This window comes from Chlorocebus sabaeus, chromosome 16, assembly GCF_047675955.1.
Source record: "Chlorocebus sabaeus isolate Y175 chromosome 16, mChlSab1.0.hap1, whole genome shotgun sequence".
NCBI lineage: Eukaryota > Metazoa > Chordata > Mammalia > Primates > Cercopithecidae > Chlorocebus > Chlorocebus sabaeus.
In genome coordinates this window covers 7,237,402-7,262,218 of record NC_132919.1, presented here as the reverse complement: position 1 = coordinate 7,262,218, position 24,817 = coordinate 7,237,402, and the positions used below count along the sequence as shown (strand labels likewise).

The window sequence follows — 24,817 nt, the reverse complement described above, 5'->3', positions numbered from 1 at the left end:
ACCCCTCCTCCCTCATCATTTCCCCAGGGCTTGTTTCTTCAGAGACTGCCCTCCCCACAACAGAGCAGGCACAACCAACAGTTAAACTTTTATATTTACAATATTCTCTTCATCTTTTGCCAGGTTTAAAAATGTGTACAGAGCCGCAAAGGGTTGGGGTAGGGATAAGGGATTGTTGGGATTGTTCTGGGGAGAGGAGCTGGGCATTGGAGTCCGTGGCTGAATCATGGGGTCCCCCAGCCCCCCTCCCATGCCCCAATTTGGGGGGCATCTGTCTACAGGGTTCAGGGCCCAGGTCTCTAGCATTTGGAGGGCATGGCTGTTTGGAGAGGAGCTAGACCAGGCAGGGGAAAGGATCAGAAAAGAACTAATTTTCCATGGATGGAGGTAGGAGGAGAAGGGATAGTCAGGAGGCAAAGTTCTGGGGACTCAAGACCAGGGATTCTGGATTTGGGTGTCAGTGGAAGACAGCACCCCAGCCCCTATTCAAGTTTGGCACTAACACCCCATAAAATGCCAGCAGATGAGGACTCTCCCCTCGTCCACTGTGTCCCTTAAGCCCTTCCAGACATCATTCTTTTCCCAGAGGCCCTCTGGGGAGTCACCTCACACATTTCAAATTCTTCCTGCTGGTGTCTGCCCAAGCCCCATCCCCACTGCCCCCTCCATCTGTTCCTCAGCACCGCTGACCTCATTCTCCCCAACCTGTCTGGTGAGACCTTCCTCCCCGCTGCCTCCCCTCCACCCTTCAAGACTCCTTTCTTTCAGCCAAGGAGGGGGCGCGGGTCAGAGAAGGTGGTCAGCTGAGGAGAGGGCTGGTCTGACACTGAGGTGGGGACAGCTTCAAAGAGAGTGACGGGGATGAAGGGAAATGGGGAACTGAGGCAGGGCAGGGGAGGGAGACATGGTGAGGAGAAGGGGCACAGGCGGGAGCCCCCTCACGTGCCACATCCTTCACCCTGTATCCTGCTTGCCCTTAGTTCCCCTGCCCTGCCTGGGACTGGGAAATTCTTGGCACATTTTGGGGGTCTTTCCGCTCAAACCCACCTACACAGTTTGGCACGGATGAGCAACGCTCTGAGGCCTGAGGAAAAGGCTGTCCTCGGACCCCAGTGAGGGCTTTGGTCAAACATGCATGGCCTCTGTGGTGGGTACGTTGCCACGCCCCCTACCCCCAACTCGGGAGCAAGGGCTGGGCCTCCTCCAGGTTTGTTCACCCTCCTCAGCTCCTGCCAACTAGAAGTCTGTGCTCACCTGCCATGTGAGGAGAAACTGAGTGCTGGGCCTGAGGCCTGGGAGAGGCAGGGAAGTGCTGGGAAGAGAGGGGCCGTCTGCCACATGCAAGAACATGTTTCCACTCAGAGAAATGCGTCCTGGACCACGGGAAAATAAGCTTCCAGGCAGCACCAGGATGCGTGGACTCCTCCCTCCCCACGCAGGAAATCTGTGTCTGTCCTCTCTGGAAGGTGAGGGCCTCCCTGGCAGAACGTGCTTCATCTGACTTGTGCCAAGGCGGGTGCGGGGGGAACATGCTTCGCCGGGGTGGGGGCAGGGGAGGCAGGGGCGAGGGGACTGTGATTTCCTCGCTGCTTCCCAGGCTCCATCCTCTGTGGTCTGGTGGCCAAGGGTCACTGTTTGTGAACACACCACTTCCAGGGTCTCCAGGGGGAGGGAGAGGGGAGGAGGTGGGAGAAGGGATGAGGGAACAGGATTCTGGGGTACAAATCCCCACAGAAATTCTTTGAGGGGGCCAACATGTGTCCAGGGCGGCAAAAAAAACCTCACCCTGCACATGGGAAAACACACCCCGTTGTGAGAAAGCACACCTCCACGCGGGAAAATACCACATTCCACACACCGAAGACGGGTGTCCCAATGGAGGGGAGAAAACGCCCCCCAGTTGTTCAAAGGCCCAGGTCCAGAGAAGAGACGGGGCTTCTCTGCGTGGGAGAGACACGCACCCCAGGGAGGAACCCCATGTCCACCTCAGTGCTGCTGGATGGCGCGTGACGACTCCACAGGAGAAAAGCCAGTTGCCAAGTCCTCCTCCCCGCCTTCGGAGTGGCCGGGCCAGGGAGGGCCGGGGAGGAGGGCCTCCCCACGCCGCCCCCTATACCCGAGTGGTGGAGTGGGGGTGGGGTAGCGTGTTGTTGTGGCTGGTAGCAGTGGGAGGGGGCGGGGGAAAGGGCCCGAAGGGATGAAGGGAGGGGGGCGGTGGGGGTGGCGGTGGCCCCAGGCCACTGGGCAGCAGGGTCAGGGCCCCGGGGGCCAACAGAGGCACATCGTCCGGTGCCCGGCGCAGGGCCAGGGTGTAGTCGGGCGGGCAGGCAGGGCGCAGAGCCTCTGCAGGGTCCGCCCCGACGCCACCACCCCGCTTCAGCTGCAGTGACACCAGCTCCTCCTCTGGTGGCAGCTCACGGCCCGCAGCGGGGAGCAAGGGGCCCCCACCAGGCACGCCAGAGCCTGAGCCGCCAGGTGGGCTAAGCCGCCTGCACCGCAGCTCCTGCCGCCGGTCCCGCTTGTAGTAGAGGGCAGCAAAGGCCAGGATGTTGAGGAAGAGGAGGGAGGCACCCACGGCCACGGTGACGCTCAGCTCCGTGGAGTAGTCCCGCGAGTCCCCGGGGAAGCGGTCGTAGGCCCTCGGGCCGGGCTCGGGCTCAGGCTCGGGAGGCAGGGTGGCGGGCGGTGGGGGCCGACGTGTGCCCGGGGCGCCAGCAGGGGGACGAGGCGGCCAGCGCGTGGCGTAGGGAGGCAGGCGCGTGGTGGTGGTGAAGAGCTCCGTGTGCAGGTTGTGCAGGTGGGGTACGAGCTCCAGCCAGAAGGCCACCTTGTTGGCGCGGTAGTTGTCACGTACACGTGGCTTCAGGCCTATGTGCAGATACTGCTTCTCCTTGCTGTTGAATTTGCTCCATACCACCTCCTCGAAGCGATTGGGCTTAGTGTGAATGAACTTGGTATCCTGCGGCACTGGCTGGTTGGGGTCCCTGTGGGCACAGGAGGGCAGGGAAAGGAAGAGTGAGGGCAAGGCTCTGAAGGAGGGTGGGTGGCAGTGGGAAGGGAGCCAGACAGAGATGCAGAGAGACAGGGGGACGGCAAGAAAGCCAGAGAAAAAGTCACAGAGGCAGAGAGACGTAGATGGAGACGAAGAGACAGAGAAACTGCAGAAGACAACGCCAGAGAGACAAAGAGGGATGGAGACAGACTGCCAGGGACAGCCAGAACTGCGGGCAGAGGGGCAGGGACAGGCACAGAGATAGTCCCGGAGAAGCAGAAGCTGAGCCTGAATGAAACAGAGACAGAGTCAAAAACATGGGAGGGACAGCCAGAGACAGAGACACAGCGAGGCTGAAATCAGCCGGCAGCCGGAGACAGTGAAAAGTAAACAGACGTAAGAGAGCAGCAGAGGGAAGGGGAGAAGAGCTGCCAGTGGATTTCCAGAGAGAGACAGAGACAGAAGTAAAGAGACAGACAGAAACTCTTGCACACACTCAGACACACACACCTGAGCAGTCAGCCAGAGGTGCAGAGCCCTAGGGGGCTTGGGCAGGGGGGATCAGGCAAGGAGGAGGGAGAGATGGACGCCAAACCAAAACCACCGAATGGGCCCCCTACTCCCCAGAAAGGACAGGGGCCTCTCTGTCTGATACTGCTGAGTCTCCAACACTCAGTTCAGTGCCTAGCACAGAGGTGTCTGGGTTGCTTTCATTCAAGCAAGACAGCAGGCCAGAGTGAGTGCCTTAACAGAGGAATGGTGGCCATGTGAAGGAAGGAGGGCCCGCCCAGCCCCACCCAGCCCCACCCAGCCCCTCTGGCCCTCACCCAGTCTTGGCGAAGTTGGTCCAGTAGGTCATGACCACGGCACTGAGCATGACGTCATTCTTGGAGAAGTTGCAGGGGAAGAGGTCGGTGGCACCCACCATGGGCACGCCAAAGACATAGGGCAGTTCATCCCCGTGAGCCGCATCTGCCCACTCAGGCCGGCCCTCCGCCTGGCAGTGGTGGTAGAAGGTGTAAAAGTAGACAGGAGACTGGTAGTCGGCGTGCAGCTTGGCGGTGGCCACAGCTGGTGCCACCCATTGGTGGTCAGTAAAGAGCGCCAGCAGGGTTTTGCGGCGCATTTCGCCATTGTCCCGGTCGGCCCAGTCTGTGTACATAAACTTGATGGTCTCCCGAAGCACATCCTTGCCTTCCGGGTAGCCATACAGGTTGTCCACAAAGTTGGAGACAGTGAAGTCGAAGGCGCTGGCAGACACCCCGTCCTCGCTCTCTGCAGAGTCCTCCACGAACTTGAGGCCCTCTCCCTGGTTGACGCCGATGAGCATGTCATAGTTGAGGAACTCTCCCTGCTGCATGAGGATCTCAGGGTCATCGGGGACCACGTCGCCGTCCACCACGGGCCCAAAGGCGATGTGGTAGCTGGGGAGAAGCGGTCAGGGTCTCACCACCTGCTCCCTGGCCTCCTCTCGGCCCGTGGCCTGCTAAGCCCACACACAGATGCTTCCCTCTACCTGCAAGACCCTTCTTCCCTACTTGAGATCCTCCAATGGGTCCTTCAGGGGATCTGGCCTCTCCGGAAGTCTTCCTAAAGCACTTCACGGTACCCTATGCTCACCTGCTCTGTCTGAGCACCTCCACTGAAGGAAGGCTTGAGAGAGGAGGCCACCTACTGGGGGCCTGAAGCCCATTTCTCCTTGCCAAAGGGGATGCCCACAGGCACCTCTCACCTCAGCCTCCTTGGAACCAGTAAGGAGAGTGAAGGCCTGGACCCAGCCCTCTCCCATCCCATACCGGGCAGGCTGCACGTCCTGGTCCACCAGCTCCCGGGAGGGCTTCCGGCGCAGACACTCCACAGCTTCAGCGCTGTCCTCTCGGTCACAGCCCACCTTGGCTGCCAGCAGCCGCGTGTACTTGAGCGGCTGGTAGTTGACAGACCAGCTGGAAATGGCGGTGCCACTCTGGGCGATGGCCTTCTGGAACAGCCCTGGTGGGACAGGCAGACCTCAGGCCAGGTTGTGAAGCCTGAAGGAGAAGGGGGAGCTGGCAGGGTCGGGAAGGGTGGGACAGGCTGGGACACTGCTGGTACCTTCTGAATGGTGGGAGAGGATCAGAAGGTTGACGCAGGAGGCCCCTGCCCCAGACCCAAAGATGGTGATACGCTCGGGGTCGCCCCCAAAGTGGGCGATGTTTTCACTGAGCCAGCGCAGGGCCTGGATCTGGTCCAGGAGCCCATAGTTGCCTTTTGCAGCCTGGTCCCCGGTGCTGAGAAAACCTGGGAGGAGAGAAGAAGAGGGCTCCCTGGAGGCGTCACAGCGCCCCTGCCCTCTTTCTGGGCAGCTCAGTCCAGCCCAGAAGCCATTCTACTGGATGTGGACGAGCCCTGCCCACCAGGCACACCTCCCAGACTCCCCCGATCCCCGGAGCTGGCTGCCCACCCTCACCGAGCACCCCAAGACGGTAGTTGAGCGTGGCTACAATGACGTTGCCGTAGGCGGCCAGGACTGAGCCATCGAACATGTTTCCGGTTCCCTCCATGTAGGAGCCACCGTGGAGAAACAGCATCACAGGCTTCTTCCCAGGGTCACGGATATCTGCGTGGGGAGGGGGTGGGTGGGTGGGCAGGTGGGCCAGGGGGTCAGGGACAAGGACACAGTCAGACCGGAAGCAGCACCGCCCAGCTCCTAGGCCTGCTGAGGACTGGCCTGGAGCTCAGGGGACATGTCACTCCCATCCCTGGGGGGCAAGACCGGATTCCCCTCCTCCCTCCCCAGCTAGCCCTGGCAGACGGTCCCTCCCCACCCTCTGCCAGCCTTCCCCGCGCCACTTCTCCAATGCAGACCTTCCAAGAAACCCCATAGAGGCTGGGGGTGGGCAGTGGCCCTCCTTAGGGCATCTGCTGGATCCAGGGAACCCCCAACACCCCCCCACATAGGACATCTCCTTCCTGTCCCTGGGCCGAGCAAGCTCCCGAGGCTAGAATTGGAGCTGGAGCTGCTGGGAGGGTCCTGGCATCTCCTCCGACTCAGGCCTTGGGCCTCCACTCCACATGGTACCCTGGTCTGTGGGTGAGGGGTGTCAGGCCTAGGGTCCCTGGTCTGTGGGTGAGGGGTGCCAGGCCTAGGGTCCCTAGGGCTTGGTCTCCTCCCCGCCCTAATTCCTTTCTAGGTCACCTCCCCAGTCACCATGGCAACCCCCAGCCTAATTACTGTGGCAGGAGGAGGAAGAGCCTGCTTAATGAAGCCAGGGTGCAGCTTAGTCTTGGATACCCCCAAACTGGCCTGAGCCCCGGGTTCTGCACTGGACTCCTTCCCGCCATACCCCCAGAGGATCCCCTGATCACTGCCACATGTGATCAGGTCCTCGGGTCGCTCCAGATTGGACTGAAGGGTGACTAATTCCAGAGGAGGTGGGAGTCTGAGAGTGCTTGCCAGGGTCCCCGAGGCTACAGTACCCTCCTCTGCCCCTGCAGCTCCCCATGATTCAGCCATAGTGCTAGGGCTGGGGTCACCCCTTGCCCACAGGTCCTCCTCTTTCTTGACACCGGCCCTCCCTGCTAGCCTGGACACTCAGCAAACCAAAGCCAGGCCTGGGCCTCCACAGCTGGTCCCAGCGCCTCTGCCCACTTCCCTCATCTTGCTAGAAACATCCCTCCTGCCAGAAGGTCAACCTGCAGGTCACTAAGACATTCTCCTTGACCTCACAGACAGCTTCCTGCCTCCCATCCCTAAGACCCCCTCTGCAGCCCCCATGCTCCTGACTGTTTCCACCAGAGCTCCCAGGTGGGCAGCACCCTCGCTGTGTTCTCCCCAAATCCTGTCCTCTCCTTTGCTCCTGAACCTCAAGTGACCTCCCAGCAGTTTCAGGCTGGAATCTCCTTCCTTCCAAGGTCCTGTCCTAATTGTCCTCAGTTCTCCCATCCTCACCCCACCCCTCTCCCAGTGTGGGGGGAGGAGGGGTCAGAAAGGGAAGGAGCAGGAAGAGGGGCTGGGGCAACAAGAATTCAAAACCAACAACAAAAACAGGATCAAGAAAGAAGAAAGAAAGAAAGAAAAAAAAAACAACCAAAAAGCAAGAAGCTCTCGGGGCAGATTCAACAAGAAAAGAAAAAACAAAAAGATCCATTTTGGAAAAAAAGAAAAAAAGAAAAAAATTCTTTGCATTTTTTTTTTCAAAATTTTGTGGTGAAACTTCAAGATATTGGGCCCTGCTTTCAAAAATTGTCAAATTCTTTCATTCACTTCAAATGTTTGCGTTTTCTGTGTCTGACAGGCTTTTGGAAATTGCAACAGGCTTCTGATGTTTCAATGGTGTCATCAATTTGCCAACTTTTAAATTTTTTTTGAACTGTTGTTTTGCTCCAATTTCAAATTGTTTTTTTCAAATGTTACATTTCACAAGTTTCAAAACCGTCCAGATTTCTTTCAAATTCTAAACATTTTATCCAAATCTTTTGAATTTTTTTTTCTGACATTCCAATTTCTTTTTGTTTCTCAGCTTATTTTCACCATGTTTAGCTTTTCTGGCAGGTTTTCTAGTGGGTCCAACATTGTTCAAATTTCGTTTGAAGTTTTCATAATTCTTTTTTCCAATTATTAAAAATTTTTCTTTTCTTTTCTTTTTCATTTTAGTTGGGAGAACGACTGAGGGGCCTTGAGGGCTGTGGGGACATTTAGTGAGGGGCAGGGCCATGAACTTCCTCTTATAAGCAACCACATGCAGCAGCGGGATTTTTAAATCTACCTGTGTCTGGCGGATTGAGCGTCGCCTCGTCACGTTTTTTTGTGAGCGGACCTAAGACCGGGAACACAAAACAGAGAAAAAAGGACAATTTTGTGGGGAAAGATGGGGGTCGGGGGGAGGTGGTGGATGGGGAGGGGAGGAGAGAAAGCAGAAAAGGGGAGGGTGGGGGAGGCAGAAAAAATAAGCCAAAAAAAGCAAAATTTGTTTGCAAGAAAAAGAAACCAAGAAAAGAGAAAAACGTTTCTACAACCCAATTTTGTTCCCCTCCCCAGAAAAAGTCATGCCCCAAAGAAAAGGCTGGTTTTGGGGGGGTGGGGTGCCTGAGTGGGCTGAGGCCTGTCTTAAGACATATCCACTTGGCTGGAAAGGTTTTGGCTTGTCGATGTGTTTGCTAATTGCTGGAAATGAAACAGTGTTAGAGGTGGGGTGGGAGGGGAGAGGAAGCCCACCCAGAGCCCCTGGGAGACCAAGGCCAGCTTGCCACCCAGGCCACCTCTCAGAAGGCCCCCTTCAGGGCCAGCGAAGCACCTGCCTGTCCCCACAAGGCTGTAGGGAGGAGCGACTGCAGCAGGAGACTGCTTCCCTCTGGACCACTCTGCAGGGCAGCGGGCAGGACAAGGTTGGGGGGCAGCCTGCCCCACAGCTCAGCCCCAGAAGCCTTCTGCTCCCCACTGCGGGGCTATGGGAAGGTCAGCTGGGGCTGCCTGCCCGCTACCCAGCCTCACCGCCAGCACTTCTCATCTATCCGCACTCACAGGCCTGGCTTCTTACCCCAGTCCCCAGTGTGGGCAAAGCAGGGAAGGGGGTCATCAGGTCTTGCCCTCCACTCCAGCTCAACCCTCCGCACTCCCCACAACCTCGTCCCTCACCCAGGCTTCCTCTCCTCCCCGCAAAATGGTGACTTTCCCACCAGGGCCACCAGCCACCGCCTCCCCTGCCCCTGCTCCACTGCCAAAAAGCACCCCCTTCCCCAACGGCTGAGTGGGTGGTTCAGTCCACAAACAGGGAACAAGAAACACAGTGCCCTGAGCCAGCCTGGCACACAGGTGCCAGCAGGTACCGGGAGCACCAGGTTCACCCAGTGTCAGGGCTTCTTCCAGATTACGGGGTTAGTCAGGGGCGAGCTGGAGCCCAGAGGCCTGGGGGTTCCCCAAGGCTGATTGGTTTTTCCTCAGTGACACAGGGACTGGCACATGGATCAAAGTAAGGATGGGTCAAGGCCAAGGCAAGCTCTGGAAGGCGTCTCCTAAGTGGCAGTGATCGCCCCATGGGGACCCGCTGGGAACAGGACCTCTTCTTTGTGAGAGGATGGGGTGGGGACCAAGTCAGCAGGGCATGTGTGCACATGAGTCTATGAAGCGCGTGTGTGAGTGCGCCTGAGTCCACCTCTTCCTCCCAGAGCTGGTGTGAAGATTCAGTGAGATCACCTGAATGTGTCAGGCCCCAAGCAGGTCTGCAATAAGCAGTGGCTAAAAATACAGAAGGTGTGGGCAAGGGTGGTGTGGGGGCAGGGGCAGACAACTGTGTAGAGGTGTTGGGGTGGACAGTCCATTGGTACAAGTTCAGGGTGGATGTTTCACATGGGGGGTGACGAGGCAGCACCCATGAGGGGGCTCTGGGGTGTGCAGGGCCTGTGTGATGGGATGGGCAGCCCGCGTGCAGGTGCTGAGGTGAAGGACTCACCATGGGGCAGGCGCTGGGATGGCAGAGGAGTGTGGCGTGCATGGCTCTCCCGTGGAGGGTGTTGTACTGGGGGGCAGGTGGGACATGTACTGGGATAAATGGCTTATGGGGAACTAGGGTGCTTCAAATTCGAATAGGATGAGAGTAGATGACGCTCTGTGCATTGTGCGTATGGGTTGTTGGGAGGCGTGGTTTATACAGAGATGGGTGTGGCTAGGATGGGGGATACAGGGTGAATGGTCCATTTGGGAGGTATTGGGACAGACACGGGTGGGTGGAGGTGCATGAGATGTTCCGTGCTTGGCAGGAGCGGATCGCGGGTGCAGGGGGCATGGTGTTGGAGTACTTGTTCAGTGAGTAGGGTGCAAGGTTGCCGATGTGTTTTCACCACCTGAGGTCGGGTGCAGATGATCCCTTGGTGGGAGTGGGGTAAACAATGATTGAGGAGTGTTGGGGGTGTTGGGGACTATGGTGTGAGGGGCCTGCTGAACACACAGCCCAGGCTTGCAGGGTTCCTGGGGTGTAAGGTGTACATGTGGATGTTCTTAAGGCACGTGATCTGTATCCAGGGATGCTGAGGAGCACGGGTGTGTGTGGGTGACACGGTACGCAGTTTCAGAGATGTGCTGGGGGTGTGTGTGATATGAAAGTATTGGGAATTGTGACTGTGGGGTGCTGGAGCACAAGGTCAGTGTATAAGTTGGTTGGGTGATGATTTAAGTGTGGAGTAGCTGGGATCTGCAGTCTGTTTCGGGACTTGAGCACGCGCCGTGGAGGTGCTGGGTGTGTACAGGGTACATTAGGGGCTCCCGGGTACCAGGCCTATGTGTAAGGTTGCTGGAAACATGGCCTGTGGCAAGCGTGGTGGCAACGGATGGTCTCTATGCAGATGCTGCCATGTTTGGGAGCGGTGAGATGGGCGTCAGAAGAGCCATGGGGCAGGGGGGCGGGGCGGTGTTTGTGAAGCTGGTCTGCTGTGATGGCTGGAATCCACCTATTGCACCCTGTTCAGACTCCGGAAGGTGTTCTGATTAGTCTTGGAGTGCTGAGCATGGAGGGTGGAGAGCTGCACAGAGGGAGGGTGCCAGGGGCTATGAGCAGTCCTGTAGTGAACAAGAGTTCATTAAGAACAGAAGTTCAAGAGCCCCAGGGAAGACGGGTGAGCTGTGCTGTGAGCGGAGGGGCCCTCGACAAGGAGCTTCCCTGATCCTTCGGGGCAGTACAGGGCTCAAAGGAGAAGAGAAGGACATCGGTACCACTGCCAAGGCGCTCAGCTCAGGCAAGGGGCTCTGGACATGATGTGATAGGTGGAAGGCAGCCCTCGCGGGCCAGGGGGAGAGGGAGAGCCTGCGTTGTCCTGAAGTGCAGATGTAGCTAACCTGGGTATTCTGCCAGGAACAAGCTCAGGTCTGGCAGCGGGAGGTGGGGCAAGGTTGGAGTGGGTGTCTGAGCAGAGGGTGGATCACCTGATTCCCCCTCCGTGTCCAGGTTGAGATTGGCTGGCAGACTGTGCCTCTTTGGGGAGAGAGTGTGTGAGCCTAGACCAGTGCCTGCTATCCCTACCATGACCCCCTGTGGGTCTTATGGGGCAGCTGTCTGCAGGGTGTGTGCCTGGGACTGCCTGGAGGCACCCTTACAATCCTCAGGGGGCACGTAGAGGCTGCAGGACGCTCTGTCCCTCACTGCCCCCACAAAGGCCCAGCTCTGAGCCCCAGAGCGGTGCCAGTGCCTGAGGGTCTGCATGTGCGTTTGTGGGCTGTGTCCACAGGGTGCCCGGCTTTGTGCCCGCGCCCTTACCGTCCTCGGTGGGCACGTAGAGGTTGAGGTACAGGCAGTCCTCGCTCTGGTTCTGCACGTAGGTGGCGGCCGCCTCCAAGTTGTCGGTGAACCACACAGGCAGCATGATGGCGGGCAGCGCCCCGTGCAGGTTCTGCGGGCAGGCGGGCGGCAGGGTGGTGGCGTTGCGCACGCCGGGCCACGAGGCGGGCGCCTCAGGCGGCTGGAAGCGGCGGGCGCCCAGGGGCGGCGTGGCGTAGGGCACGCCCAAGAACTGCACGACGGGGCCCAGGATCTCGTTGTTGAGCTCGCGCCGCACACCGCGCACTCGCCCGTAGGCCGTGTTCACCACCGGGAAGCGCTCCTCCCCGAGGCTGCCGAGGCCCAGGCCGGGGCCGCCCGGGGCGCCGCCGCCGCCGGGACCCCCTCCCCCCCGTTGAGCCCCCGCCAGCCCCACCAGACACAGCGCCAGGAGCCACATGCTGATCGGGGGACCCCCCCTCCCTCCCCGGGACCCCCCCCCCTCGGAGAGAGAGAGAAGGGGGGGGAGAGGGAGGGAGGCCCCCCTCGCCCCAGGAGGGAGGAGGGGGTGGGGGAAAGGAGGGAGGAGGGGGGTGGGGAGGGACCTGGGTTAGACTGGACAGAGAAGGGGTCTGTTCCTCTCCATGGAGGGGGCACGGGGTGGGGAAGGGGAAGGAGGTGGGAGAAGGTGAAGGCAGGCCCGACCTGCGGGAGGTGGAGCGAGAAGGGCAGGGCGGCAGGAGACAGACAGACACAGACAGACAGACACCGACAGACAGACACAGACGGACAGACAGAAAAATACAGAGGTGGCCGAGGGGAAGGGAAATTGGATGGGGCAGACAGAAAGGAACGGGGAAACAGAAGAGAGAAGTGGTTAGTGACCTGGAATTCAGACCAAGTTGCCCCCTTCTCCCACCCACAGGCCCCCTGACACCTCCCCACTCCCACCCAGCAGCCCTTCTCCCCTCAGCAGGCGCCAAGGCTGGGGGTGGGGCCCAGATGTGGTTCAAGTCCAGGGCCCAGCCAGAGGAGAGGCGGGTCAGCTCCCCAGACCCAGCATGCACCCTTCCAGCTGATGTATCCCTCCCAGGCAGGCAATCCTCAGGGACTCAGGAGTCCCAGATCCCACCTCCCTGGGAGGGAATGAGGTAGACAAGGAGGAGAAAATAAAAATACCAAGTCATTAATCAGCAGGAAGTGGCAGGTTTGTTTATACGTGTTAATTACTCCTGAGCTGTAATTTCATGGTGCTGAACCCCCACCCCAGGCCAGACTCAGGCCTTTCTTGGGACTGCACAAACCCAGCACCTTATCCCCATTTCAACACACCATTCGTTAAGGATTTGTGCTGCCCAGGATCCCTCTCTCCCCAGACTCTCTCCATTTCCTCCCTCAGAAGTTGGGGTACCTTGAGACTGGGGTTAGAGTAGGGAGGGGACGCTGGAGGGGCAAATCCAGGGACAGATGCGTGATCCTGCAGCCGGTTGCCGGGTGACGGGATGCTGCCCCGCAATGTTACCTCGGCAACGGGCTGCAGCTTTAACCCTGGAGGGGGGGTCTGGAGGAAGACTGGAAGGGGCTGGCTTGGTTTGGGAGTCCATTCAGGGCATGAAGGGGAGGGCAGAGGCATAAGTCAGAATGCAAGAGTTCCCCCCAACCTTAGCATAGAGGAAGAAGTACATATGTTGAGAGGAAGGGGAGATTGGGGGCACTAAGAACGCTAAAAGCCCTGCCTGTTGGGCAATCAGAGCCTAGCATTAGTGACCAGGCCTCTGGCTGGGGAGAGGGGGTGCTGAGGTGGGCTCCAGAAGACATCACAGGAGCCTACTGACTGCCCCCTCCAGCAATTTCAAGCAACCTTGGACCCCACCACCTCTTCATCTTTGCCAGCCATTGTGGCCCATGTCCTGGGGGCAACCCTTAGCTTTCTTCTCTTCCCATCCCAACCCATTCATTCACTTACCCTTCCCCTTGCCCGCCCCCCCACAGTTGCTGCTCTGATGCCTGGGTGCTCAGGGCAGCAGGGGCCAGCCAAGGGAAAAGATCAGACCAGAGGGGCAGACACCCAGGTCATTTCGGCAAGCCCCCCCCCGCCCCGTCCCCCCACCAGCCGCCAGAGCTGTTTGCTGACGCGGGGTTTTCAGAGCCAGGCGCCAGCCCGCGGGTGGCTCTCTGCAGGTGTCAATTTATTCCAGAGATGAGGACACAGGAATCCTTACCACACACACCCAGTCATGCCCCCTGCCTTTCAGCTTCTCTAAGGCTCCTATTCCCCCATCACCTGGAGGTGGCTCAGGGCTGATTCCCCCAGGATCTCCTTTTCCTGTGCCAGACTGGGCCAGTTACCATGGCCTTGCTGCCCCCTCCCCCTCCCCACAACAAGATCTGCCTCAGTCACCCTCTCCTCCTGAAGGTACTCTGGGCCCCTGGCCTCCTCCCACCAGCCAGCTCCGCTCCCTCCTTCCCTCCCACTGGAGGCCCCCCCATCTCTCTCCTCTCCGTAGCGCTCCCTGGGAGCATCTTTCCTGGGCCTCTTCCAGCTTGCTCCAGCTCTTGCCTTCAGTCTCTCACCCTCGGTCTTTTTACATCTTTCTCTTCTGTATCTCTCTTTTTGGTGTTTCTCATTTCTTTCTCTCTCCTCCAAATACCTTCCCCAAATTTCCCCCTCAAGCCTTCCGTCTCTCTCTCCTGTCTTTCCCCATCTCTGTCTCCCCCATTTTCTCTCCCCATCTCTGTCTGCCACATCTTGCTCCCTCCTCCTTCTCCCCATCCCTCTGCCTTCTCTCTCCATTCCTGCCCAGGCCTGACTCCCCCAGCCGGGGAGAGTTGAGGGACGGGGGCTCAGGCCGCAGGCCCCCCCTTCCTGCAGTGGTGAAAATGGCTTGGCCGGGAAGGGGAGAAGGAGGGGGAGGGGGAGATGGGAACACACGGGGTCTGTGGGCCCATTCAAAGGATCATTCATGGACTGGAGAGAGGCAGAGACAAAGAGACCAAGACGCAGAGACACGGCGAGAGCATCCCTAGGCGGAGACACGCAGACAGAGCAGGCTGAGGGAAACCAGGCGCAGGGAGGGAGATGGGGAGAGGGAGACCCCAGTGGACCGCCACGCAGCCCCCTCCACCGGCCCGGCTTAGGTCCTACCTGGCTCAGCCCTGGGGCCGTGGTGCCTCCATCCAGGGCTCCAGTGGGGGGCGAACGGCCTTCGGGAGGGGGCGGCGGCCTCTGAGCCCCCGCGGCCCCGCAGGCCCAGCCCCCGCCCGCAGCGCCTCACCCGGCGGGGGAGGGAGATCGCCCCAGCCCCGGGGGGCGGGGCCGGGATCCAGTCGATCCCCGGGAAAAGGAGAGCTAGGGGATGGGATCGGGGGAGCCCGAGAACAGGGAACCCCGCAGTAGGGACGATAGAGAAAGGAGGGGACAACGGGACAGGACTAGACTGAGGATCCACTGGTTCCGTGGGCCGGCTTCGAGGGACCAGAAGGCGGTCCAGGCGGAGGATCCTAAGGATCGGGTGCTGGAGGAGGAGTCCACGGCAATCCCCAGGGGCCCGGGGCCCGGGAGCGCAGGATCCGCGGTGCAGGGGCAGGGATCCAGCCGGAATCCTCGGGGAGGGGGAGGGATCTAGTCGATCCCGAGGGCGGGCGGGAGGGGGAGGTCCGGGGAGTCAGAGGAGGGCGGGAGCCGAGTCCAGAGCCCCGGGGTGGGGGGTCAGCGCGGCTCCTAGGAGGGAAGGCAGGGGTGAGGGGAGGCTTCGAGGGATGCTCAGCAGCCGGGAGGCCCGGACTCCTGGCTCCGCGCGCCAGGGCCCGCCCGCCCCGCGTCCATCCCAGCCCGAGAGTGATGATCCGCCGGCGGAGCAGCCGCAGCAGCCCCGCGCGTCACCGCGCGGCCGCCTCCCCCGCCCCCTGCCGAGAGAGCGGCGCACACCCCCCGCTCGCACCCGCCTGCCCGCCCGCCCTCCGGAGAGTGGGGGGATTGGAGATGGTGGGAGGGGGCGAGAGTGGACAGACGGACAGATGGACGTAGCGGGCCAAGGCAGGGTGGAGACATTCCCCAGGATCTTCCACCCTCGGGGCTCTCGCGGTCTCGGGGGGGTGGGGGGGAGAAAAATCTTAACTACAGGGGGCGGGGCATCATACAAAGAAGGCGGAGCCTTCAGGCATGGGGGAGGAGCCATCTGTGCAGTGGGCGGGGTTTACTGGCAATAGGAGGGGCTTTGCTATCTTTGGGGCCGCCTCTTTTTGGGAGTGGGTTTGATTTGAAGCTGAACAGGAGGAGCCTGTGGGAAAGGGGGCGGAACTTTGAGAGAAGACCGGGATCTTTGGAAATTGGCCGGAGCAGGGGGGTGGGGGGGTTCGAAGACGCGATCAACTTGGAAAGTGGGCCAATCCGTGACGCAAATCCCCTAGTCCCGCCCTCAACCCCGCCCCCCACTGCTTAGCTCCTCCGCTCCTAATTGGTGCTGGTTTCTCCGCCCGCCAGACGTCTTCGCCACTCTGCAGCGGTTTTACAAAGGCGGGTGAAGAGCTCAATGCTGAAATGAACACGGCCCGCATTGGGCGCCTGTGAACCTTATTTGCATGGGCGGCCGGGATTGGCTGGCCTCTTGGGTGGCCTAGGCGGTGTTGGTGTGGTGCGTCCTGTTCTACAGCTATGGCCGGGCCAGCTGCAGCTTTCCGCCGCTTGGGCGCCTTGTCCGGAGCTGCGGCCTTAGGCTTGGCCTCCTACGGGGCGCACGGTCAGGGGGCTGGGGACGAAGCTGGGACTGTGCTTGGGGCGTCCTCCGGGGTCTGCTGCAAGGGCGGAACCTATAGGAAGTGCCCAGCCTCCCGGTTATCCGACTGCCCGCGGAGCCCTAAACCTTTTAAAGTCCCCCAGCTGGGTCCAATTGGTTCCCAGTACTGCCCGAGCGTGTTCCTACCAATCGGAAGCTTCCTGGGAGGGGGTGGTGCCGTTTCTCGCCAATGTCCACCTGGGCCCCCCGGATTGGGGGCGGTCAGGGCTGGCACTAGGACCGGTAACCTTTGCTTCTTTTCTCCACAGGCGCCCAATTCCCAGATGCCTACGGGAAGGAGGTGAAGTAACTGCGCTGGGGCTCCCTGACTCGCGGGTCTACGAAGGCATAAAGTCTGGGGTCCCTGGGGGAAGTGGGCGGGGAGGGCGGGGGCGAGCCGCGGATCTCTGGAGCAGCAAAGGCCAAAGGCTCTGTAAGCCAAAGGCCTGAAGTCAAGCTGGGACTTCAAGGGTGGGGCGGAGGAATGTACTTTGGTCCCTTGTATCATCAGGGGATTTCAGACACCCGTATTGCCTACGATATCCCTTCGTTTCTTTTTCTTACAGCTGTTTGAAAAGGCCAACAAACACCACTTCTTACATAGCCTGGCCCTGTTAGGGGTGCCCCACTGCAGAAAGCCCTTCTGGGTAATCTTTCCCTGTGCCTAACCCTGACCAAGCCCCACACACTCCCTCTCAGCCTGCCCTGTTCTTACAATCCTGTTTTCTGTGCTGTGTCTCCTTCAGGCCGGGTTGTTGCTAGCTTCCGGAACGACCTTATTCTGCACCAGCTTTTACTACCAGGCTCTGAGTGGAGACCCCAGCATCCAGACTTTGGCCCCTGCGGGAGGGACCCTGCTGCTCTTGGGCTGGCTTGCCTTGGCTCTTTGAGCTCCCTTTTGCTTAATTACTGGGTTTTCTGGGCAGTTTTTTAAAAACAGCTGGAGTAAGAAGAGGATTAAAAAGGAAAGGCAAATAAACTTTGGAGTCTTTGTTCATCTAACCTCTTGGAGGAGGAAGGGTAGGGATTTAACCTCTGAACTCCCTCCATTTCCTAAGATTTAATCAGTGAGGCTTAGGTCTGGGGATTCTGTTCACTTCAAGTTAACTTATAATGTTCTTACCCTGGTGGGCATCAAAGTCATAAAGAATGCTTGGAATAATGCAGATTCCTACTGAAGCACTCTTTTGGGCCTGAGAATCTGTATTTTAATAAGCTCATCTTGTGGTTCTGATGCATACTAGGTTTTTAATTTTATTATTATTTTGAGATGGAGTCTTGCTCTGTCACCCAGGCTGGAGTGCAGTGGTGCGACCTCGGCTCACTGCAACCTCTGCCTCCTGGGTTAAAGCGATTCTCCTGCCTCAGCCTCCTGAATAGCTGGGATTACAGGTGCCCGTCACCATGCCCAACTAATTTTTTGTATTTTTAGTAGACACGGGGTTTTGCCATGTTGGCCAGGCTGGTTTCAAACTCCTGACCTCAGGTGATCCGCCTGCCTTGGCCTCCCAAAGTGCTGTGATTACAGGTATGAGCCACCACACCTGGCCTGTTTTTAGTTTTTTTTTTTTTTTTTTTTTTTTTTTGAGACAGAGTTTCACTCTGTTGCCCAGGCTGGAGTGCAGTGGTGCGATTTTGGCTCACTGCAAACTCCACCTCCTGGGTTCAAGTGATTCTCCTGCCTCAACCTCCCAAGTAGCTGAGATTATAGGCACATGCCACCATGCCTTATTTTTGTATTTTTAGTAGAGATGGGGTTTCACCATATTGGCGAAGCTGGTCTTGAACTGCTGACCTCAAGCAATCCACCCGCCTCGGCTTCCCAAAGTACTGAGATTTTTTAAAAATTACTATAGGGTCGTGGTTTTCAGCCCTGTTGTTATCAGCACCCTCTTACTCTGGAAGTGAGGATTAAGGCAAGGCAGGATAGGAGTATCATTAGTTACAAAATACTTTGGGGTTCAAAGCAGGGACAGATCATGTATTGGGGATCAGAAAATGTGTCACAATGCTTGAGATGATCCTTAAAGGAGCTCTATTGTGTGGAAGAAACAATGAACAAAGAACAAGATGGAGAGGGGAGGGGTTTGGAGAAGCGGGAGTCTTCAGTGTGGGCTGAGTTTAAGTTAGGCAGGAAAGGAATAAGAAAAGGTGGCAGGGCAGGCTGGAGTGGCAGTCACAGCATGTAGAGAACTGGAAGACATTGAGTGGGGACAGCGTGTATTTATTTATTGTGACGGAGTCTTGCTCTGTTACCCAGGCAGGAGTGCAGTGGCACCATCTCAGCTCACTGCAACTTCCGCCTCCTGGGCTCAAGTGATTCTCCTGCTTCAGCCTCCTGAGTAGCTGGGATTACAGGTGCCTGCCACCACACCCATCTAATTTTTGTATTTTTAGTAGAGACGGGGTTTCGCCATGTTGGCCAGGCTGCTCTCGAACTCCTGACCTCAAGTGATCCACCTGCTTCAGCCTCCGAAAGTGCTGGGATTACAGTTGCGAGCCACTGCTCCTGGCAGGGACAGTATTTATTAAACCAGTGTTGATCGTGCGTCAGACACATTACAAGGAAGATCAACCATGAGTGAGACAGATACCATCCCCGCCCTCATGGAGTTTCCCATCTAGTAGTGGAAATAGACCTGAAATAACTAAACACATATATCATTGCAAGTTGTGCTGTATGCTTAAAGGAAACGAACAGAGAGGACCCTGCGCAATGGCTCAAGCATGTGATCTGAACATTTTGGAAGGCGGAGGTGGGAACATTGTTTGAGACCAGCCTGGATAACATAGGGGGAAAAAAAAAAAAAGCCATGGCTGGGCGCGGTGGCTCACACCTGTAATCCTAGCACTTTGGGAGGTGGAGGCGGGTGGATCACCAGGTCAGGAGATCAAGACCATCCTGGCTAACACGGTGAAACCCCATCTCTATTAAAAATACCAAAAAATTAGCCAGGTGTGGTGGTGGGCACCTGTAGTCCCAGCTACTTGGCAGGCTGAGGCAGGAGAATGGCGTGAACCCGGGAGGCGGAGCTTGCAGTTAGCCAAGATAGTACTACTGCACTCCAGCCTGGGCTACAGAGCGAGACTCTGTCTCAAGAAAAAAAAAAAAAAAGCCAGGTGTAGTGGCCTGTGCCTGTAGCCTGTAGTCCCAGCTACTTGGGAGGCTGAGTTGGGAGGAACACATGTCTGGTTCCTGACTCATCTTTTTTTTTTTTTTGAGTTGGAGTTTCGCTCTTGTTGCCCAGGCTGGAGTGCAATGGCGCGATCTCAGCTCATCACAACCTCCGCCTCCTGGGTTCAAGCGATTCTCCTGCCTCAGCCTTCCCAGTAGCTGGAATTACAGGCATGCGCCACCACACCCGGCAAATTTTGTATTTTTAGTAGAGACAGGGTTTCTTCATGTTGGTCAGGCTAATCTCAAATTCTGGACCTCAGGTGATCCGCCCACCTCAGCCTCCCAAAGGTCTGGGATTACAGGCCTGAGCTGCTGTGCCCGGCCTCTGACTCATCTTTAAAATGAAGAAATATTGTGATCTATGAGTGTACCTCAAGTTATGCCACCTCCCTGGATATACATGATTCAGTGGCTCCCCATTGCCCTCAGAAGACAGTCTAACATCTCAGCACAAGGCCCTTCACCATTTGGCCCTGTCATCCTTACCTCTTTGCTGACCTCACAATCCTCAGGCCAGCTGCTAGGAATTCCTTCAGGTCTCTAACATACTCTCTTGCTTCAGGGAAGCCTTGAAAACTGCTGTTACAGGAGTTGGGAGCTCAGTACAGACTAGTGTTGGTGCTAGAAATTCTGGAATTAAAAGTATGCAGATTATAACTAGAGACACGGAATGAGATGGAATTACCTAAAATCTTCTCATTAGAGAAAGAATCTGCACACTTTTAGAAATGCATACTGGCATGCCTGGCGCGATGGCTCACACCTGTAATCCCAGCACTTTGGGAGGCCGAGGCGGGCAAATCAAGACAACGGGAGTTTGAGACCAGCCTGGGCAACATTGAAGGTGTGGCCTGCCCCTCCACACCTGTGGGTGTTTCTCGTTAGGTGGAACGAGAGACTTGAGAAAAGAAATAAGACACAGAGACAAAGTATAGAGAAAGAAAAGCGGGGGCCCAGGGGACCGGCGCTCAGCTTACAGAGGACCCACGCCGGCACCGGTCTCTGAGTTCCCTTAGTATTTATTGATAATTATCTTCACCATCTTAAAGATAAGGGAGTGGCAGGACAATAGGATCGTTTTAGGGAGGAAATCAGCAGTAAGACAAAAGAACAAAAATCTCTGTGACATGAATAAGTTTAAAGGAAAATGCTGTGCCTTGAGATGCATATGCAAACATCTCCATAAACCTTTTAGCATTACTTCAGCCTATCACATGGGGAGAAACCTTGGACAATACCTAGCTTTCCTAGGCAGAGGTCCCTGTGACCTTTGGCCGTGTACATGTCCCTGGGTAGTTGAAATTAAGAGAATGGTGATGACTTTTAACCAGCAAGCTGCCTTCAGGCACTTGTTTAACAAAGACACATCCTGCACAGCCCAAAATCCATTAAACCTTGAGTCACCGCAGCACATGTCTCTTGCAAGGACAAGGTCGGGGGTAGGGTCACAGATTAACAGCATCTCAAATACAGAACAAAATGGAGTCCCTTATGTCTACTTCTTTCTATATAGACACAGTAACAGGCTGATCTCTCTTTTCCCCACACAACATGGTGAAACCCTGTCTCTATTAAAAATATAAAAAATTAGCTGGGCATAGTGGTGGGTGCCTGTAATCCTAGCTACTCGGGAGGCTGAGGCAGGAGAATCGCTTGAACCCGGGAGGCAGAGGTTGCAGTGAGCCGAGATCACACCATTGCACTCCAGCCCAGATGACAGAGTGAGACTCTGTCTCAAAAAAAAAAAAAAAAGCATACCTTCAGGTCAGTCGCAACAGCTCACGCTTGTAGTCTCAGCACCTATAATCCTGGGAGGCTGAGACAGGCAGATAATGAGTCCAGGAGTTTGAGATGAGCCTGCCCAACATGGTGAAACACCGTCTCTACTAAAAATACAAAAATTAACTGGTGTGGTGGTGCGTGGTGCTTGTAATCCCAACTACTTGGGTGCCTGAGACACGAAGATTGCTTGAACCCAGGAGGCAGAGGTTGCAGTGAGCCGAGATCATGTCACTGCCCTCCAGCCTGGGCAACAAAGCAAGGCCCTGTCTCAAAAAAGAAAAAAATGCATACCTTCAGAAAAATTAAGTATGCCGTCAATATATTATACAGATTGTACTATATAAAGCATACACAAAAATAGAAATTAAAAATGATGACACCTGGGTGCGGTGGTGTGCGCCTGTAGTCTCACCTACTCAGGAGGCTGAGGCAGAAGGATCGCTTGAGGTTAGGGCTTTGAGACTAGTGTGCTAAGATCAAGCCTGTGAATAGCCACTGTACTCCAGCCTGGGCAACATAGCAAGACCCCATCTCAAAAAAAAAAAGGAGTGACTTAAACTTTTCAGTGACTTACTATTGCATTGCAAATAGATTCCAAGTGCCATACCACTGTCTCGAAGGCCTGCACTGGCCATCCGGGCCTTGTGACTCTTTGTCACTACATGGCATCCACATTGCCAACCCACCACATTTTCTTCTGCCTCAAGATTTTGAGCTGCTCTTTTCAGCCTGTTTTGCAGTTATTCTTTGTGCCTAGAATACACTTCTACGCTTTGTGCATGCTTAGTTTAGCTTCAATAGGATCGCCTTGGTGAAGCCTTCCAAATCTGAAGGGGCACACCCTCCACCCTCCAGCTGTTCCACTGCCTCTCTGTGCTTTTTCATTTTGTTTGAGACAGGGTCTCGCTTTGTCATCCAGTTGTAATTCAGTGGTGCCATAAGGAGTCACTGTAGTCTCCATCTCCCAGGCTCAAGCAGTTCTCTCACCTCCGCCTCCCGAGTAGCTGGGACTACAGGTGTACGCTACCATGCCTGGCTAATTATTACTTTTTTTGTAGAGATGGGGGTCTCGCCGGGCACGGTGGCTCATGCCTGTAATCCCAGCACTTTGGGAGGCTAAGGCCAGCAGATCACAAGGTCAGAAGTTCGAGACCAGCCTGGCCAGCATGGTGAAACCCCATCTCTACTAAAAATACAAAAATTATCTAGGCATGGTGGTGTGCCCCTGTAGTCCCAGCTACTCGGAAGACTGAGGCAGGAGAATTGCTTGAACCCAGGAGGTTCAAGAAAGAGATGAGATGGGGTCTCACCATGTTGGTTGCCTAGGCTAGTCTCAAACTGCTAGGCTCAAGCAATCCTCCTGCTTCAGCCCCCTACCCAGTTACTTGGAAGGCAAAAGTGGGAGAATAGCTACAGCTCCAGCATTCAAGAGCAGCCTGGGCAACATAGTGAGATGCTGTCTCTAAAAAAAATAAAAATATCCCAGCACTTTGGGAGGCCGAGGCGGGTGGATGACCTGAGGTCAGGAGTTCAAGAACAGTCTGGCCAAAGTGGTGAAACCCCATCTCTACTAAAAATACAAAAATTAGCCAGGTGTGGTGGCAGGCACCTGTAATCCCAGCTACTCAGGAGGCTGAGGCAGGAGAATCGCTTAAACCTGGGAGGCCATTGCACTCCAGCCTGGTGAACAAGAGCAAAACTCCATCAAAAATAATAATAATAATAATAATAATAATGATAAAATAATAATGTGGTGGTATATGCCTGTAGTCCCAGCTACTTGAGAGGCTGAGGCATGAGGATAGCTTGAGCCTAAGAATTTTTTTTTTTTTTTTTTGAGATGAAGTCTCGCTCTGTCCCCCAGGCTGGAGTGCAGTGGCGCGATCTCGGCTCACTGCAAGCTCCACCTCCCGGGTTCACGCCATTCTCCTGCCTCAGCCTCCTAAGTAGCTGGGACTACAGGCGCCCGCCACCGTGCCTGGCTGATTTTTTGTATTTTTAGTAGAGACGGAGTTTCACCATGGTCTCAATCTCCTGACCTTGTGATCCGCCCGCCTCGGCCTCCCAAAGTGCTGGGATTACAGGTGTGCGCCACCGCGCCCGGCCTTTGTTTTGTTTTTGTTTGAGACGTAATCTTGCTCTGTTGCCCAGGCTGGAATGCAGTGATGCGATCTCAGCTTGCTGCAGCCTCCACCTCTTGGGTTCAAGCGATTCTCATGCCTCAGCCTCCTGAGTAGCTGGAATTACAGGAATGTGCCATCACGCCTGGATAATTTTTTTGTATTTTTAGTGGAGACGGGGTTTCACTGTGTTGGCCAGGCTGCTCTCAAACTCCTGATCTTCAGTGCTCTGCCTGCCTGGGCAGAGTGGGATTAGAGATGCGAAGTGCTGGAATTAGAGATGTGAGCCGCTGTGCCCGTCCGAGCCTAGGAGTTTGAGGCTGCAGTGATCTCTCATGGTGCCACTACACTTCATCCTGGGTGACAAGAGCGAGACCTCAGTCTCATAAATAAATAAATACGCTGGGTGTGATGGCCCACACCTGTAATCTCAGCAATTTGGGAGGCTGAGGCAGGTGCACTGCTGGAGCCCAGGAGTTCAAGACCAGCCTAGGCAACATGGCAAAACCCCGTCTCTACAAAAAGTACAAAAATTAGCTGGACATTGTGGCACACGCCCGTAGTCCCAGCTACTCAGGAGGCTGAGGTGGGAGGATGCCTTGATCCTAGGAAGCAGAAGTTGTAATGAGTGGAGATCATGCCACTGCATTCCAGCCTGGGCAACAGAGCAAGACGCTGTCTCAATAAACAAACAAATAAATAAATAAACAAACCCTCAGAGGGGACCTCCAGAGTGGCCTAAAGGGGCTGGGTACGGTGGCTCACGCCTGTAATCCCAGCACTTTGGGAGGCCAAGGTGTAAGGATCACTTGAGGCCAAGAGTTTGAGACCAGCCTGGCCAACATGGTGAAACCCTGTCTCTACTAAAAATACAAAAATTATCCGGGCGTAGTGGCTGTAGTCCTGGCTGCTTGGGAGGCTGAGGCAGAAGAATTGCTTGAGCCTGGGAGGTGGAGGTTGCAGTGAGCCAAGATCGTGCCACTGCACTCTGGCCTGGGCGACAGAGTGAGACTCTCAAAAAAACAGAAAAACCAGAGTGACCCAAAGGTCCAGTGGCAGAGCCAAGGCTGGGTCTGCAGGCTCCTTCCTCCCAGTCCACTGCTCTCACTGCATTTCCATCCTTCATCTCAGGTGGCATCTAGGGCCCAGGGGGAACCTCCACATGGAGAACCACTGTTGCAGTACTCTCACATCTCTTCTCTGTCCAGACCCTCCAACATTTACCATCTGAGGGTATAATTCAGTGAACTAAAAGGCCATGTGTGATCTGGCCTCCTGTGACCTCTCTGACCTTCCCCTTGTTAACTCCATTCTAGTCTCACTGGTCTTCTGCCTCAGGACCTTTGCCCTTGCTGTTCCCTCTGCCTGAAACACTTACCCAGTAATCTGCACAGCTCAGTCCCTCACCTCCTTTAGATTCTGGGTCAACTATTGCCTTCTTTTTTTTTGAGACGGAGTCTTGCTCTGTCCCCAGGCTGGAGTGCAGTAGCAAGATCTCGGCTCACTGCAACCTCCGCCTCCCAGGTTCAAGTGATTCTCCTGCCTCAGCCTCCCAAGTAGCTGGGACTACAAGCGCCCGCCACCACACCTGGCTAATTTTTTTTTTTTTTTTCTTGAGACGGAGTCTCGCTCTGTTGCCCAGGCTGGAGTGCAGTGCCCGGATCTCAGCTCACTGCAAGCTCTGCCTCCCGGGTTTACGCCATTCTCCTGCCTCAGCCTCCAGAGTAGCTGGGACTACAGGCGCC

At 56.3% G+C, this 24,817-nt stretch overlaps 2 protein-coding genes across 4 annotated transcripts; one reads left to right on the top strand and one right to left on the bottom strand.

Moving 5' to 3' along the window:
* Positions 1-76: 76 nt before the first annotated feature.
* Positions 77-14,862, bottom strand: NLGN2 (neuroligin 2). Of its 3 annotated transcripts, XM_008010136.3 has the most exons (8): positions 14,363-14,471; positions 11,218-11,922; positions 7,738-7,788; positions 5,439-5,588; positions 5,084-5,269; positions 4,789-4,981; positions 3,820-4,416; positions 77-2,984 (listed from the first exon to the last, which is right to left on the bottom strand). In XM_008010136.3, exons 2-8 carry the CDS (start codon positions 11,675-11,677, stop codon positions 2,111-2,113), a joined length of 2,511 nt encoding a protein of 836 aa, XP_008008327.1. In that variant the 5' UTR covers positions 11,678-11,922; positions 14,363-14,471; the 3' UTR covers positions 77-2,110. The 3 variants fall into 3 exon arrangements, with proteins under 3 accessions (XP_008008327.1, XP_008008329.1, XP_072860773.1); XM_008010138.3 differs by lacking the exon at positions 11,218-11,922 and having other exon boundaries at positions 14,363-14,862; XM_073004672.1 differs by lacking the exon at positions 7,738-7,788.
* Positions 14,863-15,826: 964 nt separating this feature from the next.
* Positions 15,827-16,971, top strand: TMEM256 (transmembrane protein 256). Its single transcript, XM_008010139.3, has 4 exons — positions 15,827-15,956; positions 16,262-16,293; positions 16,559-16,639; positions 16,739-16,971. Exons 1-4 carry the CDS (start codon positions 15,872-15,874, stop codon positions 16,880-16,882), a joined length of 342 nt encoding a protein of 113 aa, XP_008008330.1. The 5' UTR covers positions 15,827-15,871; the 3' UTR covers positions 16,883-16,971.
* Positions 16,972-24,817: the final 7,846 nt, after the last annotated feature.